Source organism: Parasteatoda tepidariorum, chromosome 4 (assembly GCF_043381705.1).
Source record: "Parasteatoda tepidariorum isolate YZ-2023 chromosome 4, CAS_Ptep_4.0, whole genome shotgun sequence".
Taxonomy (NCBI): Eukaryota; Metazoa; Arthropoda; class Arachnida; order Araneae; family Theridiidae; genus Parasteatoda; species Parasteatoda tepidariorum.
Genome location: NC_092207.1, coordinates 66,771,980 through 66,792,327, shown reverse-complemented (window position 1 = coordinate 66,792,327; position 20,348 = coordinate 66,771,980). Strand labels below are relative to the sequence as shown.

At 25.4% G+C, this 20,348-nt stretch overlaps 1 protein-coding gene across 8 annotated transcripts in view; it reads right to left on the bottom strand.

Annotated features, from left to right (window-relative positions):
* Positions 1 to 6,151: 6,151 nt before the first annotated feature.
* Positions 6,152 to 20,348, bottom strand: part of LOC107441256 (DGAT1/2-independent enzyme synthesizing storage lipids) — a 75,213-nt gene continuing 61,016 nt past the window's right edge. For all 8 annotated transcript variants that reach the window (XM_043045796.2, XM_043045793.2, XM_071179995.1 and 5 more), the window contains exons 3-9: positions 19,334 to 19,508; positions 17,370 to 17,537; positions 13,458 to 13,651; positions 12,956 to 13,019; positions 11,884 to 11,959; positions 10,482 to 10,545; positions 6,152 to 9,438 (exon numbers count right to left, since the gene is read on the bottom strand). In XM_043045796.2, the coding sequence (XP_042901730.1) occupies positions 9,328 to 9,438; positions 10,482 to 10,545; positions 11,884 to 11,959; positions 12,956 to 13,019; positions 13,458 to 13,651; positions 17,370 to 17,537; positions 19,334 to 19,508 (852 nt within the window). In that variant the 3' untranslated portion in view covers positions 6,152 to 9,327. The remainder of the gene's footprint in view (positions 9,439 to 10,481; positions 10,546 to 11,883; positions 11,960 to 12,955; positions 13,020 to 13,457; positions 13,652 to 17,369; positions 17,538 to 19,333; positions 19,509 to 20,348) is intronic.

The following is a 20,348-nucleotide window of genomic DNA, read 5'->3' as shown; positions in this document are numbered from 1 at the left end:
ACAATGTATTTAAATATATCAGTCAGTTTGGTAAACAAAAATATTAAATTACAGTTGTGAACTCGGCAAATGTTTTACAACAATACACTCTTTATTCAAAAAAAAAAAAAAGATTCCCTAGTATGGCGGAGGTTTGTTCTCCGCCAGTAGCCGCCAATATTCGTATAGTGGAAAATAACTTTATACAGTCTCCAGGAAAGAATATACAAATTGTTAAGTGAAATTTAGATTTTATTAAGCATAATTGGTGATACAGAGAATGGCCATTTCTTCATCCAAAAAAAAGAAATCCCTTAAAGGGATGAAATCAGAATACCCTCTTATTGAGAGATCATACAGTCAGAATATCATTTCTGACGGTTAGAAATTGAGACTGGGGGGGGGGCCATAAGGACACTCCCAGTCTCCACAAATTTGAAATTAAAAGTGAATATAATTATAACGGACATAGAAAGTATGGGTAAGAGATCCAAAATTGGCGAATTATCAAAATATAACATAGCCAAAACAAAGCCAACCAGCATATCAATATTGGGTTTAAAAGAACACCTTGGCGATCACGAGTCGCCAACAAATTTATGAGAATTATTACAACCATGCAACTGAACCATTTAGCGGTTGGAAATTTAGAATAAAAAGTTATAAATAGATTTTTGTTTTCGATTAGAGACGACAGTGAATTAATAAGTCAGCATTAGTAATGAAATAAAAAGTATCCGTTACATTGATCTAAAAGAAATGAATAAATATTTTATGTTCGTTTTAAAAGATTAAGTCCTTGATTTATATTAAATATAATTCTATTAATAAAAATAAGCTTAAGTAAAGAAAGATATTTTAAAAGGATAGAAAATAAATATGTAATGCCAATTGTGGCATCACACCTAGAAAAATAATTTATGCCCACTAAGAGATCTTAATAGTATAAGGGAAATATTTGGACGTGTAATGTGGTGGCACAAGTGTTCTTTTTAGTACATGTATTTTTAGTTGAATAATTTCAACTGTTTTGCGCTAAGAAACAACAATTATTGCAAAGCAATCATCGGGGTTTGTGAGCATCAGCGAGCAGGGGACTCAGCCCTCTAGTTATTAATAATAATACATTTAAAATACTAATAAATTTCATAAAGCCAGAGAATGAAACATCAGCCTCTATTTTCATGCATTATGATTTTTTAAATAATAACCATTTAAACAATAATCATTTAAACAATTTATGACAAAATTATTAGTATATAATTATTAATTTATATATTAATATTTACAGCCTAAACACAACTTGCTATGCTCCATTCACTCTATGAATAAATTAAAAAAAAAATTTGAAAAAGAAATGTTTAAACAACAATCCCCTTTTTACAGTATTTAGAACAATGGTTACCAAGTGGTAGACCGCGGGTCGCATCCGGCCAGCGAAGCCTTTTTTTGTGGCCCGCGAACTAAAATATATTAGTTGTCATTTTTTGCGGACAATTTTCGTAAAAAATCAATATGGGTTTAAAATACTTATCTTTCGTTAAAAAAAAACCTAATTTCTTCGTTTCTGTGAAATTTAACATACCAACGGAGCAAAAAAAATTATTTCTCAGTTTTTGCATCTAAGAAAATATTCATTCAAATGCAAAAATAATCGTGTATGTTGCTTAAAAATCTACTTCTAATTTTAATTTGTAATTCAATACGTTTGTTTTGTACAACTTGATAAAAATCTGACAGTATTTAATGTTCCTTCAAACATAAAAAGAGTCCTAGATAAAATTTTGATAAAGTTGCGGCCCGCCATTTGACTGGTGTTTTTAATTGCGGCCCCCTGCCTCATATAAGTTTAAAATCCCTGATTTAGACGAAAGAAAAATCTTACAATGGTTTGAGTTTGTTTTCAACCTCATTGGAGTATTCTGAATTACTAACACACAAATACTTCAAATGTTTAATTTGTATGAAGAGAAGTGTTAGTATCTGTTTAGTCTATAGGTCCCATGGCAGATAAATCTTTTAGAATAAGATTCATTTATGATGATAAATAATCTAGAATAAAAATCAAAATAATGCATTGGACAATGTTTTCTAACTCTCTTCAGACTATCGTCGGCAGACAAAAAAGAAAGAAAACTATTATAATGCGGCTATCTATCAGCTAATTGTCAGTTTTTATATCTGAGTGATTTTTAAAACTTTAAATTTCATGTGTTTGAAAAGTTTTATGGTGCTGCCATCTATCAAAATATTTGTGAGATTAATATTTCTGGACTAAATATTTAGTTCTTATCCAGTCTAATTATCAAGAGAGATTTTAAAAATAATTAAGGAAACTTATAATTAAGGAAAAGTAAATAATTAAGGAAACTTTAGTGTGCCTCATAAACTCATAGTGTAGTGGTAAATGCATTGCGTTGTGGCCGCAATAATCCAGGGTCGAATCATGGTCACGGCAATTTTTTCGTAAATACAGTAAGAAACAAAAATCAATATTTTAAAAAAAATTATGAAATAAGAAGTACAACACTATATTATAAAACACACTTTTCAATTTTTACACTTCCTTAAAATTCTGCACATAATTATCCCAGTTTATAAAGTCATGTAATGCTCATTATGCAGAATTAATTTAGTAACATAAATTAATTTGAGTTAAAACTACTTCGATTTCTGTTAAGATATACTTCAAAAAATTTCAAATTTGAATTTTTAATATATAATTTAATTTTAAAATTCCCAAATATTAACATATTTTAGAGAAAAACTGAATAGAAAATCTAAACAAACTATAAACAATAATAGTGCACATAAGAGCAAGTCATTATTCGAGCAGGAGCAGAAATTTTTATTGTTTTTATTTTCAAATGCTGTGACTAACCTTCTTATACTATTTACCTGAACTTTGTGACCGAGACTCTTTTTTTTTAAAAAATCTTTTTTTACACAAACCGTTATATCAGCTAAACTATGCACCTTCAAACACCTGTTTTCAAGTTATATATAGCTTAAGCTCATAAGTTTACCATTTTTGAAAAAAAAATCCAAAAACGTAAATATAAATTCTTAAAAATATGAAAGTTTATTCCAGACTGAATGATCAAATAAATAAATATTTTGTAATTTTTAAAATACCAGGTATAAATGTTTTCTTAAAAAATGCGGAATAATATTCTTGCAGAAAAGATAGTATTTAAGATTTACACGGTTAATGATTCAAAGATTTAAGAGTACTTTAATGGAAATTTTTTTCGATTTGAAAGAATTAAATATATTTTTTTTAAATTTAAATACTTCATAAGTTTAAATTTCTAGTATTTAATAAAACTACTACTTCATCTTTCAACCATCGTCAACTTTGCATGCATAACTTCTTTTTTTTTTAGCTTAATCAGGGGTGATTGTGAGCCCAAGTCAAAATTCCGGAAAATTTCTTGAGTTAAAAAAAAACAAACAGTTAAAATTGAGAAATTAGAAAAAAATTTAAACAAGTTTTTTTCCTTTTTCTCAATATTTCTTAGTTTACTTAAAATAAGTTTAAAATTTTACACATACCTATACCATTTACACATACCTATGATGGCCTGGAGAAGTAATAATAATTTACAAATACGTCTTTCTTTCTTGAGTTTTATGATTATAACAACTATTTACTNTAATTTTAAGTTTCTATCTCACGATAAAAATTAAAATGAAATTCAATAGATAATTTTTTTTTTTTGATTAAACCAGTAAAATCAGAGAAATTTTAATAATAAATAATGTCTTGGACATTTGAAATTGTTTAAAAAAATTACCCTTTCTATGATTTTCTTCCAAAAAACAATATTTCCAAAATAGTTTGTGCTGCTATGTATATGTCAGAAATCAAACTGGAGAATAACTCTATGAAATACATGCATGCTGTATAAAGGTGTAAAAACGTTACTAATATTTTTTTTTTTTTTTTTGCAGTAAAAATATAGTCTAAATAAATATTTTTAAGAAAGATAATTTGTTGTAGCAATAATTTTTAATAAAATGTATGGAGAATATATATATACACTACCCTACAATAATATCTTAAATTTCTCAAGAAATACTTAAAGAATTATTTTTTATGATTAGAGCTGTTCAGTTCATGTGATTATAATACATAGCAATTAGGTTTAAAGCTTTCAAAGGTTTGGGGGACCGACAATAAATTACGAAAAAAAGCAAGTATTTTTGAACACCATATGCCAGGAAATCAAACAATAAGCTAGTAACTTGCATGGTTTATCTTTAGTTGTTGTTTGCAATAACTGTTTAATATTTTGTATATCTACCTAAAATATATATGGAAATATAGACATTTTTATAAAAAAAACTCATTTTTTTATTGTATCTAAAAATATTCAATAAAATTTAAAAATATTTCTTTTTTTAGTTTAAAAAAAATTCACTAAAAACTGCACAAGAAATGAGAAAGTAGTTCTTTTATACTGCACATTCGAGGAAAAATTTTTTAAAAAAAAATTCATAACTTTAAACTGAATTATCTTTGACAACTAATGAAAAAATTCTGATTTGAATATCTTAAAAATTTAAAAAGTTTCAAACAATTTTCTAAGTAGTTTTTGTATTTTTAAAAGAAAGCTCTAATTGAGAAGGGGTTTTTCACAAATTATATTTTGCATCATAAGACAAAATTTAATAATGAATGATAATACCTTACAATAATTGTCCATGCACCGCAAATGCGTAGTATAAGGGGGGAAAAACATTTGGAAAAAAGCAGACTTTTATGGTAGTAGATCCCCACACAATGCCAGTGTCATTTTTCATCAATCTTGTTTATAAGTATAAAAAATATAATTTAGGAAAATGCCCTTATTGTGTTAAGTTATCTTTCAAAAAGTACTCAGGAAATTGCTTGAAACTAAAAATTAGTTGAAAGATATTCAAATCAGACTTTTTTCATCAGTTTCCAAACATGATTCTCTTCAAAATTATGAAGAAATTTTTTTTTTTCGCGCATGCGCATTATTAAAGAGCTGCTTTAAATACTCATATCTTGTGCTGTTTTTAGTGATATTTTTTTCAAATTTTAAAACAATAATTTTGTTTGTAATTTTAAATCGCTTCAAAAATATTTTTAAAATGTAGTGAATATTCTTAAAGTCTAAAAAACCGCAAAACAAAAAAATTTGTTTTTTTCTTCCTTAAATGCCTATAACTCGAGAAATATTTAAGCTAGGTATACGTAATTTTTTGCAGTAGTTGCAAACATCCAAAGTAATTGATACGAGTTACAAGCTTATTGCTTGATTTTCTAGCATAGGGAAGTAAAAAAATACTTGTTTTCTGTTAATTTATTAACAGTCCTAAACCTCTAAAAATTTCACACCTTATTGCTAAGTATTGAAAATTGCATGAACTAAACATCTCTAAAAATACAAAATAATACTCTAAGTATATCTTGAGAAATTCAAGAAAATGTCAAAAACTGAAAGTATCTCTTCCATTATTGTAGGGTAGAGAATATTTTAATATTTTTTTTAAAAAATTATAAGTACATATTTCAAATTTATGAAGTAATATATAGCTTGTTATTTTTAATAAAAAATTAAATTACTTTAAGTTTAAATACGCTTTAAGAAAGAGGCATTTCGTTATTTAAGAAATAAGGAGTCCCATCACATCCATGTGTGTGGATGGTTAGATTTAGTTTGTTTTTCAGATGTGCAACAAGTTGCTAAAAATATTTGTTTTTAAAACGTTTGTTCCTCGTCACCAACACTGTCTTTTGATGAACTTTATAACTAAGTCTGAAACTTGATGAGAACAAATAACCAGATTTCCTAAATTTTTGGTTTTCTTAAACTGATCGTGGGACAACGCGTATCAACAATGATTAACTATCAGATGTTCAATTTAAAATATTTTTTAACCGACAACTTTTCCACAAGCTTAGAAAAAATTTTTACTACCTTTATACTTTAGTTTCAAAATAATATTTTCACGTTGATATAAATCTTTTTTTTTCTTTCAAATTGTTAAGTTATGTTTCAGAAGTTAGGGATTCATCAAATCAGAAAATTGATTTATAAGTTTCTGAGGTTTATACTAATATGGTATAAATATTTACATTTTAGGCATGTAAATATTTTACAAAAAATAGAAGTTAAAACAAAAATAAAGGCACACATACTTAGTAAAAAAAATTGTATTGTCAACAACAATAATTAGAAAAATACACCTATACCAAGAACAAAGAATGATAAACTAGTATACAATTCACAAACATGACCAGCATGAATTGAAATAGCAAAAACTTTTAGTTTTGATAAATCCAACCTTTTAATAAAATACAATTCTTTCAGTATAACATTTTTCTGAATAATTTAGATGATTTGTAAATATAATAAAATATGTCTTTTTACATATATATGCTTAACATCACTTTCATTAATCATTGTAATGTTGATTCAAGCATAATTAAGAAAGTTAATTTAGTTTAGTAAAATTCAGTAAAAATACATTTTTATTTTAAAATAAGTGAGAAATTCCCTCACTTTTTGGAATAACCATTTAACTTCGAAGCGAAGTGATTTTAATTATTAATATGTGGTACTGTTGAATTTTTTTTTTCAATTATCGATTTTTCAGCAAATTATATTAGCTATTAAAATCAATCATATTTATGAGAAAAATTGACTTATTGAAATTAAGCATTCAAAAAATGAACATTTTAGTGAAATTTACATTGATAATAAATAGTAAATAATTTATAATAATTAATAGTCAATAATTTTTCCGCAAAAAATTCAAAATTAAAACATAAACCATACCTTTAAATTTTCTGCATTGGAAAACAATACCTATCGGGAAAGTTCTATGATGTAATGATAAAAAATTAAAGTAAAATTTATAAAATATGACATTCATTTTATCTAAAATAATTCTTCACAAAAAAATTTTTCTTTTTTTTTAACAAATCAAATGCATGAAAAATCTCAACAATATCCAAATAAATAAGTAAAATATTTCAATTTCATTCCATGCTTAATCTTAACATGGCAGTAAAAACAAGTGCCATTGGCAAGTAAATAGTTTTCAAAATGACTTCTATTCTCAATGAATTAAAAAAGACAGTAACTGCATTCCCCATTTTTTAAACGGTTGATTTTAGATAAATATTATAAATAATTTGATTTTTCTAGAAATATTACACTCAAACTATAAAACATTTCATTCACAATGTTTAAAAACTGTTTTTAGTTTTAAAAAAAAAAATTACCAATTATTTACACCAATTTCAAAAATTTATTATAGTTTTAACTAAAAAATATATAAATACAAAAGTATAAACAGGTTTATCATTTTAGAAAGAAAAGGAAAACAAAAAAGTCAAATTAGAAATTTATGAAGAAAAAAAATGACAAATTTAATCAGCCTTTTTAAAATCGGACAAACTTAAATAGATATGTAAAAGATCTAAGCATATAAAACACATAGTAATAAAGATACATGGTGATAAAGATTTCATCATTTCTTTATATAAACGTTAACATTTAACATGCTCTAGCATGTATTTTTTAATACAATAAAAATGCATAAGAATATTTAAGTATTAATATAAAAATTGAAATCAATATTGAAATAAAAATATTAAATAAAATGGAGAGTTAATAAAATAATTTTGAGTTTGGACCAATTAACATGCTTTGCCTATATGTATAGTATCAAACAATAAGATTACAAAAAACAATTATACAGTTTTCTCATTAGGAAAAAAATAAATAAAATATAAACTTGTTCGGTAAGGACAAAAACTTGCTTTAAGTGCTCAATATAAGTTTTTAACTTTTGATTTAAGCAAATATGATATTTTTTAAGCTCTTCTTTTAAAAAACAAAAATAAGATAAAAACATACTGGTGCAACAAATCAATAACATGCTGCATAAAATATTTTTTTTTATTACATGATATGCATTTACTTATATATCACTGTTCTGTTAGATAAATTGAAGAATCTTATAATTTTTTATAAAATATCATTAACATTGATGTGATTCAAGTTATTAGTTTATTCCAATCTCACAGCACAAGTATCTTAAGAGATTATTAAAGAGTAAGTAACAAAATTAGATCTTTTCATTTTTAAATTTTGAAGAACAGAATTATTCTAATATATATTTTCATTTATCAGAAATTTAAAATTCTTTAAATTAATTTTATTTCAGATTTATAGTTGAATATTCAAATAAGATTTCTGCAATCCCCACTTTATCAAAATGGAAGCCACAAACAGATTGCTAATTTAAGTGGGTAGTTATATGAAGCCACACTGATACAATCTTGAGGAAGAGAATGGAGAACTGCCTTAAAAAACGGGAAATATCTAAAAAATATTTTTTTCTTACCATAAAAAAAGGTAACATTTAGAAAAAAAGGACAATCTTATAAATATTCATGCTTGAATTTCAAATGTTAAATGCTGATCTTTGTATAGTGTATCATAACAGTTATTTTAAAAAAAATTATTTTTAATATTTTGTAAATTAAATACACTTTTACAGCATATTCAAATTAACTAGCAGAAGTATCTGAAATATATCTGTATATGATATCAAAACAATTTCTTTTATACAAATATGACAATTATTTAGTTTTTATGAAAATTTGATATTTTTTGTGATTGAAATTGGAACTTGAAAAAAAATGCAACAAGTATTTATTAACAAATGCAGTCTCGCTAATCAGTAAATCAAAAGTTAATATTTGATAAATGAAAGTTTCAAAATAGCATTCATTGCATAATGCATAATCTGGTTTCTACAGTACATGATCCTATTTTAATAAACCTTCATCCTTTTAAAAAATAATAAACCTTTAATAGTCCTTTAAATTACATCATATAACATTCATAGAAGATATCATGCATAGTATAAACATTTATTATTCTTCCACCATTAAACATTACATTAAGTAATAAATGCCGATATAAATTTACAAGGACTAGAAAATTTAGAGAAGTATTATTTTATTACATTATGCAAATAGACACAGAAAGTTTAAAAATTGATCAAATTTTCATTTTTATTTAAATACAGAAATGAGCGAAGCAATGATTTTTACGAATTAACCTAATGTAAAAACTGGAATGGAAAGAGTTTGAGACAGTAACAATATTTGACAACAATGAGCAATCTATCACAAACGATACAAAACTTTCAAGACATTCAAAACAAACACAACTAAACTTCCTAATTTCTAAAAACATGTTTCTTGATAACACACAGAAATACCTTTCACTTGCAGATGTCTCAGTTGGTCACAACAACTTATATTGATATGTGTTCACACAAATGAAAAAAAAAGGATTATGCTTGTTTAAGCTTAAACAGATGATGAAATCGCTCTAGTACACTTCTAGTGATACTGCCAGGTAACTTTTGATGTTGTTTGATCATAGATTTCATTCTATCTGCCACCTATAAATTGTAAAGTAAAAGTAGTATAACACAAGGAATAAAAAGTATATTGTAATAAATAAAAAAATTCTCTAAATATGTGTAGCATGTAATGGTGACACAAAACTTTATTCTTTTGTAGAAATATTGAGAGGATAACTTGGTAATTTTTGTAAATAATTAAACACACTTATACAATTTATAATTTTAAAATGATTAGTTAGTCAAATAAGAATTTGAGATACAGAGAACTACAGGCCTAAACTGAACTTTCACTTTATGTAATAAATTCTTTTTTTTTGTTTGTTAACATTTAAATCCAGCATAAGTCATAAAAAACAATTTAATTATCAAGTTACACTAAAACGCGCTTATAACAAACCCTTATTTGATGAGAACCATCTTTAACGAGGAAATGGGAAATACTTAATTGGTACAATGTTAAGTATATTGGAGCATAGCTCGCTTTAAGAAAGCATACAAAGCAATATTTTTGCGATTCATAAAATTTCTACGTAATTCTATCACCCCAGCTTAGCTAAACCCTTCTGAACTTCTTTCATGCTAAATCTCCTCCAAAAAAACCCAATGGTTTTAACATTTGCTGAAAACTTCAAACCTTTTTCTGTACAGTTTGATTATTTGAAAACTCCAATCTTCTTGCCCAGCATTAATTAATTTATTGCTTATAACAGTTTTAATATTAAAGGGCTCGTTTGGCAATTGTTTGTGATTTCAGTAGCATAATCAAAATAACTATTTGCAGGTAAAATATATATATATATACATATAGTAAAAGTATTGTATTCTTGAAAATGTTCATAACTAAACAATTAAAAAAAAACGAAATCATATTGATTTTTATTCTATTTCTCGTATTTTATTTACTTCATATTATCATTCCTTAAAGAGCTTAGTAAAGCTTCTACAAAAAATTATACATTCTCGAGTTATTCACCCTATTTCTTTACGAATAAACAAGTTCAAAATAGTTTATTTGTAAAAAAACAAAAAAGCATGCGGAAAGAAAAATCAAAATGAAAAATAATAGTATATAAATTTACCCTTTCAGCCATTTCTTGAGGAGTAATTGATGCGTCATATTCAATAGGCTTGCCAACAATTGTTCTGAAAAACAAACAATATCAATTAATTTAAACAAATAACTATTTCAACTAAAAAAATGTTAAAAATTCTTATGGTTAAACAATACATAACTAAGCTTAAAATTCCTTTACTTAACAATATTTGTTAATACACAGTTTTATATTTGACAATAAATTAATATCAACTAAGATATCTGCTGTACACTGTGCATTAAATAGCAAAAATAATATGGTTATTATATTTGAAACCCAGGGCTGCTCGTGAACTTAAACTCTAAAAATGGTCGTTGTAGCTGCACCAAATATGAAAATTATTCTCCAAAATAATTTCTGCCGGCATAAAAAAAACCTCCCTTTCTTAACATATTTTTACAATATTTTTCATTTTATAATGTGAATAAATAACTAATGTGTTATTTTTCTACAAATGAGAGTTAATTTTTTTTAAAAAAAATATTGACACACTTAAATTGTTATTGTAATATCCTGTGGTATACTGCACAATATACAAAATAAGTTTAAGAAATATTGTCTGCAGTGCATAATGCATGATGATCGTCCTACTTGTAGCACTGTAACCAAAAAAATGCAATTTTTATTTTATTTTTTTTCCAATATAGAAGTTAAATGGACAAAAGAAAGTTACTGATTTTAATAAAAAGTAGTTTTTGCACAGATTTTGACGAAAATAGATGCCTTTTCCTCGAATTAATCATTTTAGTCACCAGTAGCAGACCCGAATTCTTATTCAAAATTATTGTTTTAAATAATATGGCATAATAATCATTATTTGTTACATTAAATTTTAAAAAAAATGAACCAATAAAAAAAAAAAACATTTGTATGCACACACACATTGAAAAAAAAACATCTTTTTATATTTCTTGTATAACATTTATTCACGTGTATTCAACAAATTATATTGCTAAAATGAACAAATAAGTGCATTATGCACAAAATAATATACTTCAATATCTTTTTATTTTTCAATTTGTTAGGGGGAATAATTAATACTTTCTAAGTATCCAAGTCATTAAAACTCTGTGACAAAGGCAAACTTTATTGCTTTGCGCATTCATTGACAAAATAATTAAATATTTCAGTCCAAGCCATTGAAATGTTACACAGATAGAGCATAGGCAATTTTAATTTTTATTGTTAAGGGAGTCAATAAGCTTTTTGTAAAAATACTTTTCATTTATTTTGTTTTAAAACACATAATCAAAAGGAACAACAAAAAAACTTCTAGCAATGAAATTCAAAAACTGCTTCAAAACAAATTCAGAGCTTTAAACTAAAACAAAAAACTTTAAAAATCAATTTTAAAATATCAATTCCAATTAGTAAATAAAATTATTACTTCAGCTTGCAAGGAAATCCACCATAAATAGGAACTAAAGGGATTCTTGTTCTCTCATAAATACTCCTCAACCATTCTGTAAAAGAAAATACACAACTTTAATATTTAAATTTTAAAAAAATAACATTATTATAAATTTATACACATATATATAAGAAAATCAGATTTGAGCATAAGTAAAATTATGAATAATTGTGAACAAAGAAATATATCAAACACAAAGCCGCTTAAACCTTTTTTTTTCTTTAAATGGAAGATATATATGTAAAAAATAAAAATTAAAAAAATGAAATGAGAAACGAAGCAAATTGAACAACTAAACTAACACCTGATTTACAATTTTGTCATTCTTTTTCTCTTTGAGGAAAAAAAAAACATTAAGAATTTATTTTAAAAAACAATAAAATTTTATCATTTCATACATCAAGAATTATGCCAAGAATTTACACTTAACTTTAGTTCAGTTACTTTACTCTAAACCTGCTTAAGAAAAAAAAGAAACATATTTTATTAAATAAATAGTGTGTCCTTGATACACATCATTGAAATAATTTTAATCAAAGAAAAGAAAATCCATATATCCCCAGAATGTCCGCTAACAGAGGTTTCACTGTATTATTACAATTTTCATATCTTTTGTTTAAAAGCTTTAAGAACAAAATTTCACAATAAAAAATCATAAATTAAACACATTGTTATTTGCATCAAATTTTTTTGCTTTTTTTTTTTGTTTTATTTATCAAGAATAATTACGAAAAAAAAGAGATAAATAGAAATGAATTTTTTCCTAAGTTTCTGACATAAAATGCCCATTGAATCCATTAGTTCAAGTTAGAAAACTAATAGTTCAATACTTCAACATTTTCACATACAATAACATGGAAACATAGGTAAGAATTTAATCTGAGAAAAATACTAAATCTACCAAGTATAAGCAGGAAAAAAAAATTTATAAAATAATTTTAAAACAGTAGGTACAAGAAATAAATTTTGTTTTATATAAAACAAACAGTACAATATTTATAAATACAAAGTTTTCAAATGTAAAACACATTTCATAAAATATACATACTTTTTCCCCAACTTAAAGTGAAAAATGCTTCCCTAATATTCTCAGTAAATACAGGAATTATAGGCTAAAAATATAAAAGATATTTTAGTATATCAATAATAATGGATTTTAATAATTGAAAAGGCAATCAAATATACAAATATCACACATTAGATACAGAATACAAATAATAATAATCAAAATTACAATAAATGTGTAGCATTGCTTTTTCAGTAAGTAACAAAGAAAAAATTACATGCTTCACAGGAAATGAGGAACTATATACGCACCCAACTGGCCACATATGAGCCATTAATAGTTAACTATCTACCACTTTTCAACCAAAAATTGATTGGAAAAAACCACATAACTAACATTAACAAAATTATAAAATTTTCATTAAAATAAACTTTGGAAAAACAAAATTATACCATTAAAATAGCAAATGTAGGTGTCTAAAGATTTGACACAACAGAGAATACTAAACTATTTGCTAAACTTTAGAATAAAATGAAATTATTACCGCTTTAGCTTCCATGGCAACTTTAGCAAAACCTATCCTTGAACCCCAGATTAAAGGATAAGTTTCATCACCAAACAAAGCTTCTCTCACTCCACCTGGAGCAATAGCCAGTAAATTTCCTTTTTTTAAAATGTCTGCACAAGTATCAACAGTGCCAGGATAAATTTGGAGGCAATCTATTATAGCATCAAAAGCTGGAAGAAGAAAAAAACAATCATAACCAATGTAATCAAAGTGGTTGAGGGAAAAAAATAAAATCCTTAGTTTATAATTATAAGTTTATCTATACTATACATTACATAAATGAAAATTATGAGTAAGAGAAATAAGCGAGTAAAGAAAACGATCATACTGCAAATAGAGAATGAAGAATGAATAAAGAAATGATGAATGAATAAAGAAAAAAACTGCTGTATAGCTAAAAGAATGTAAAAAAATCTATAAAAAAAAATTAAGATACATTTTTTTTTTAAAAATACTATAAACTATATAATATTAATTATACTTTTAATGTTAAAAGAATTGCATATTAAATCTAATCTGTTTAAAAAGCTTACATCAAATGTACAGTTAAATCCTTTCCCACAAAGAGTGTAACAATATGGATTTAATTACTTTAGAAAATGTAATGATATCTTTAGTGCTTTATGAGAGTGATCAGTCCCTTGTTTCAAAGGTCTATTAATATTGTCTAGAGAGATATGAAAACACTTTCAAAGGTTGTCTTTTTTTTAATCTAGCAGCAATAAGGTACTATCAGTCTCGAATAGTTGCTCTGGAGCTTGCGTTTAATAAAATTGTTTTTTTACTTCTCTCCGTGTTTTTTTTAAAAACCAACAGCTAAGTTTTTAATTTAAAAAGTGAATTTCTTTAAAACTTTATTTTTTCAATAAAGAATTAACATATTTATTATCATATAATGCATTAAAAAATAAACATATTTCTTAATTTAATTAAAAAAGTAGATTCTAATACTTAGTTTTTTATAAAAAAGAACTTTTATTTTAAACAACAAACCGGTATAAATTATATACCAATATCAATTTACGATATATATACCAATAAAAATTATAAATTTATGTGAGTCTTATACATCTGTAAAACTTATGTAATTTTGAATTTAATAATCATATGTTCTGCCTACTTTCCTTTTAAAAACTGATAATTATAAATTTAAAATACATAAAGCCAGCAAAAAACAGAGTGCCCAACCTGGAAAAATTAAAAATGAGAAAAAAAACTTTTCTCAAGACTACTAAAAATCTTACAACAGTAGATTTTTCTTCAATTTTATAAAATCAATTTTGAAGTGTTTACATCAAAATAATCCAAATGGTAACATTTTTCGAGCAAATGAACACTTCTAATCATGTACCGTATATTCCGTCGCATAACGCGCCCCGGCGTATAACGCGCACCCGTAATTTCCAATAACTTTTTTTAAATTTTAAGATATACTCTTCGTATAACGCGCACGAAAATTTGGATTGTACATGTGCAATATCTCGTCTAGTATCTATAGAAAACCAGAAAGCCTTTTAGTGTGGGACATGTTTTGGTTCCAACCTTACAGATAATACAAAAAAATTTTTGAAAGTATGTAACACCGATATGGCAGTTATTCCGGGCGGATTGACACCATTAGTTCAGCCATTGGACGTCTGCTTAAGCGAACCATTTAAAGCCAATTTAAAAAAACAGTGGAACACTTGGATGTTGGAGGGCAAGAAAACCTTTACGAAAGGAGGACATATGCGTCATGCAAGTTTGGAAACAGTGTGCGAATGGATATTAAAAGTATGGGATGAAATTAAGCCTGAGATGGTTAGAAAATCATTCAAAAAATGCAGCATTTCAAATAATCTGGACGGATCAGAAGATGACTGTTTATTTATGGATGAGGGTAACACAGATGAAGACGAAACAGATTGTGATGACATGCCTGGAGAAAGAACGGAAGACGAACATAATGAACTATTTACGTAATAACGAAAATCAATAAAGTATATAGGTAAAGGTATGTCATTTCTTTCAAATAAAAGTATTTTTCCATATTTAAATTTTTTTAATCTATAAATTTTTATATTCGGCGTATACCGCGCATTCGAAAATTCCAATGTTACTTTTTGTATTAAAAGTGCGCGTTATACGCCGGAATATACGGTAGATATTCCAAAGTTTAGCTTCCATTTTCAAAAACTTCCTTTACTTATATGTACTTTTTTCAACTATAGATATCAAAAGAAATGAACTAAACCAAACCTTTGCTTCTATGCTTGAAGGGTTTATTGTGAATCACTGAAATGTCACTAAACACATAGAGAAATTGTAGTAAAAATTTGATAAACTATATAAATTCAAGTACATACATTTATTATTTTACAGATTTTGGGGTTTATTTTCCACAGAAGTTTAATAAAGGAAGTTAAAAAAAATGTTATAAATATAGCTTTTGCATTTTAATTAAAATGTCAGGCATGTTACAATACAGGGGTGATTGTGAGCCCAAGTCAAAATTCCGGAAAATTTCTCATAAGTTTAAAAGGAAGGAAAAAAAACAGTTTAAATTGAAAAATTAGATAAAAATTTAAATAAGGTTTTTTTCCTTTTCCTCAATATTTCTTAGTTTACTTAAAATATATTTACATTTTTACATATACCTATACCATTTACACATACCTACATACCTGCCAACTCTTCCGGATTTTCCGGAAGATTTTATTTTCATATTTAAAGTGGTAGTAAATATATACTATTTTTTCGTTTATAAATTTAATTTTTAAATGATTTTGATCACCACTATTCTTACAAAAATTAAGCACATATATCAATATGCGTTACTATCATGGTTGTCAATTTAAGTTTGCTCAAATACAACGTATTTGTTTGCTTAAAATTGAAGTTTTAATTCCATTTCAATACCACTGGGAAAAATTATAATGGAAAGGATTAAAAGTTGGCAGGTATGTACCTATGATGACCTGGAGAAGTAATTAAAATTCACAAATATGTCTTTCTTTGAGTTTATAATAACTATTTACTGATAAAAAATTTAATATTAATCATGAATATAAGCTTATAAAGTATCTGGCTCTCCCTTACAAACAAATAAAATAAACTGTGTTTCTAAATTCCACCTTTGAAAATTTGATTTCTGGAAACTTCTGTGATCAATGATTTTTTAAAACGTCTGGACCTCGGAAACGTCCGGATCACTGTCAGCGAAAAATCCGGATTTTTTCCGGAGCACAATCAGCCCTGACAATATTATTTTTTAAAAAATTTCAAAAAGTGCAAAGAAAAGGCAGATGTTTCATGAAAAACCAGACACCAAAAAAAATTAATAATCAAATTAAATCATTTCGTCTAAGAAAGTGGAAAATAAAAAATATCTGTCAGAAAAACATAAAATCAACACCGCAAAGGTATTTTATTTAATAAAAAAAAATAAAAATCTGTGTCCTAAAGAAATAAAATCAATTGGCATAACAGTGCTGCGGACAATTCATGCAATTAAAAACAAAATTTAAAACCTTTGAATCAGCAAATGCCATAAAGATAATTTATTAAACAAAGAATATATGTCATAAAATCACTGCTTAACAGCAATTTACTAGAGAAAGAAAAAATCTATGTTTTAAAGGTGAAAAACAAGTGCAGACTAAAGGAACTTTTTTTATTGGGCTTAATGCAAGAACCATTTTATTAATTTTATCAAACTTATTATAATTATAATTTATGCAACTGTAATTAATCATGCAATCTTAATTATTAATATAGTGATTAAGTATTACGATTATACCTGTTGGGAAGAAAACTTGAAATACTTCCAGATCATAAAGGATTTATTTTCATTACTAATTAAAAAAACATTATTTCAATGATAATGATATAGATTCGTAAACATGTTACCTGGAATACTAAACAAAAATCTGTCACCGACTGCACAGATGACACGTTCTTTATAAAGCACAATTTTGCAGAGCAAATAATACCAATCAACAGGCATGGCTCCATGATAAAAAACAACTAATGCAGGACCTTCTTTTGGAATGTTTTCTAACCCTTCAGCTTCATAACCTGATTTCAAAAAGGAAAAAAAAATTAAGAATTACTTTTAGAAAATATTTAAACTAAATTGTTCATGTAACAGATATGAAATCAATTATTGGAAGCGAAGTTTGCCACATCCACACTGCAAGAACATGTAATTTACTAAAATGTAACATTAAACACATACATAGTTGATGCCAAATATATAAATAGTTATATAATTTATAAAATATATAAAAAGTTAACACATAAATTTATTTTTTATTCATTATTAATATTATTTATTATTACTTAGAAGTATTATAATCTAAAATAAAAACTAAATTTACTAGAAAGTTGTAAGAATCCCAACTTAATTACTGAAAAATTTGATTAAGGTACTTAATTTTGCTATGAGTATATATCATTTTTTTCCTGCTGCTTGTTGCTTTAATCACATATAATTCTTAAAAAATATATATAAATAAAAAGCTTTTCTTTTCAAACAAGACAACCTTTAGTTACCATTACAAAGATGTTGTTCAAAATATATATATATATATATATTAGACTGTTGAACTAAAAAAATATTTGCTAAAACTGTTGTTATTAGTTTATGCCTAAAGTTGTTTCTGCATCATAAGTACATTAAAACAAGAACAACAGAATATGCTAAACAAAAAAAATAAAAAATCTAATTTCTACCATAAGATGTGACTAATATGTTTAACTCTCAGTAAACTAAATCTAGTTTTAATGAACAGCAAAATTAAAATTTTAGTAGGTCTATTCTAAATTTAGTTTTTTTTGCTTATAGACTTCAATGCTTTGATGAGGAAAAAAATATAAACATTACCAGAGACGTTTTTAAAGTAAAAACACAAGAAGTACTATCTAAAACAAAAAGATTTAAGTAATAATTTTTAAAAAAGTTTATGAAAATAAAGGAAAAAAACTAATATATTGGTAGAAGAAAATAAACATAATGCACAAATACATTTTTAAAACAATTCAGAGGAAGAAAAAAAATTCCCAATTTTTAATAAAATTCTATTACTTGGTAGATATTAAATCATAATGAGAATTTAAGAAAAAAATTTCAAAAATACAGAAAACTAGAAAAAATTTCATAATAGGTAACAAAAATGAACTAAAATAAAATTTGATACATCATGTCTTAGTATCAGACAATGAAATATTTTCTATTATTTTAGCCTCAAGACTCACTTTTTTTGCATAGTAAATAGCATAGTAGTTTTATTTAGCAAGTAATTTGAAAAAATTTAATGGTGTACATGAATTAATAACACTGTAATATTAACATAAGTAATCACATAATAGCATATTAAAAAAATAATACAAACAATTATAAATATACATCAATCAAAAAAAATTACATATCCCAACCCATTTTTAAAAAAAATGAGATGTCCTTTCCACAACAAAAGGCAGTGTTAGCCTAGTGATTCTGTAACAGAGTAAACTCGGACTCTGGTACCAAGAGGCTGGGGTTCGATTCTCTACTCCTAAGAATTATGGCGTTCATGCGATATATGTGCTGGTAAAATCTGTGGAATCAAAAAGTCCCGTGGTCGGCCACTGAGCAGTACCAAGGGCGCAGAGACCTGTAGAAAATTTCCTTCCCCTTCAGATCTATGTCTAAATTGAGAAAGTGAACATCACAAATTGTAATGGCATGTCTTTGTATCCTCCTCAGGGATGTCTCCCAGATCGTCACTATTAGCCCATAATGCAGTTCTATGGTGAAGCAAATAAAGTACCCAATCTAAATACCTTTACACAAATCTACAATAATTTAGAATAACAACATTATTGATACATACCATACCAAAATCTTCCTTGAAAATCCCACAAATAACATAAAAAATTTCTTGGTGATATCCAGCACTCTGGAGTAAATGTATAACCATTAATTTTATAATAATACCGATATGCTTTCAGATAAAGAGCAGATACGTACACCAAGCTTAACATAAATAACGGCAACAGAAGAGTAGCCTAAAAAATAATGACAGAGTTAGATTTTTAATAAAGTTGACAAAAAATTTAAATATTAACTGGATATAAATAATAATTAAAAACATAAGTTGTAGGGTTTCTCAAATATATTTTCATTCCATACAGTTTCAACAGAAATGTATTCAATAAATATTTCAAAGCATTCAAAGAAGATGAAGAATAGAAAAGTAAATTTTAAGTGCAATAATAACTTAAAATATTCCTCTTTTTTTTTTCAAATTGAAAATATAATACTTTTTTCTTCTTAGAAAAATATTTCAAATTCAGGATGTATGAAAAAAAAGTAAAAATATTTTATTTTGAATGCTAAAACACTTTTTTTTTAAAAGAAATATATAAATGTAGTAAAGTCAAAAAAGTGAAAAATAAATAAAAGAAATAATTGCAGTAAAGCGAAAAAAATAAATAAAATAAATAATTAAAAGCATTTGCAAAATTTAAGGAAAAAATTAATTAAAACAATAAGGTATAAGTAAAAATAAAATAAAAAATTATAATGAATTCTATACAAGATCTTTTTTTATGGTTATGCATGCTATTAAATCAAAAAACTAACCATTTAATAAAAATTAAATTAAATTTTCATATTAAATATAAGTTACATTTAACATATTCGCTTCAATATACCACAACATACAGACTCACATTGCATTCCTTATCTGTTTAAAAAATGAGATATATTTTGTGAAAAGTATATATCATATTATTTTTACAAAGGAATTTTGCATTAAGAATAATAAATAAGCTTTAATTAAAAAACATACACTACTGAAATACTAAAATTTTAAATATATTATCTTAAATCTTTTAATGAAATTT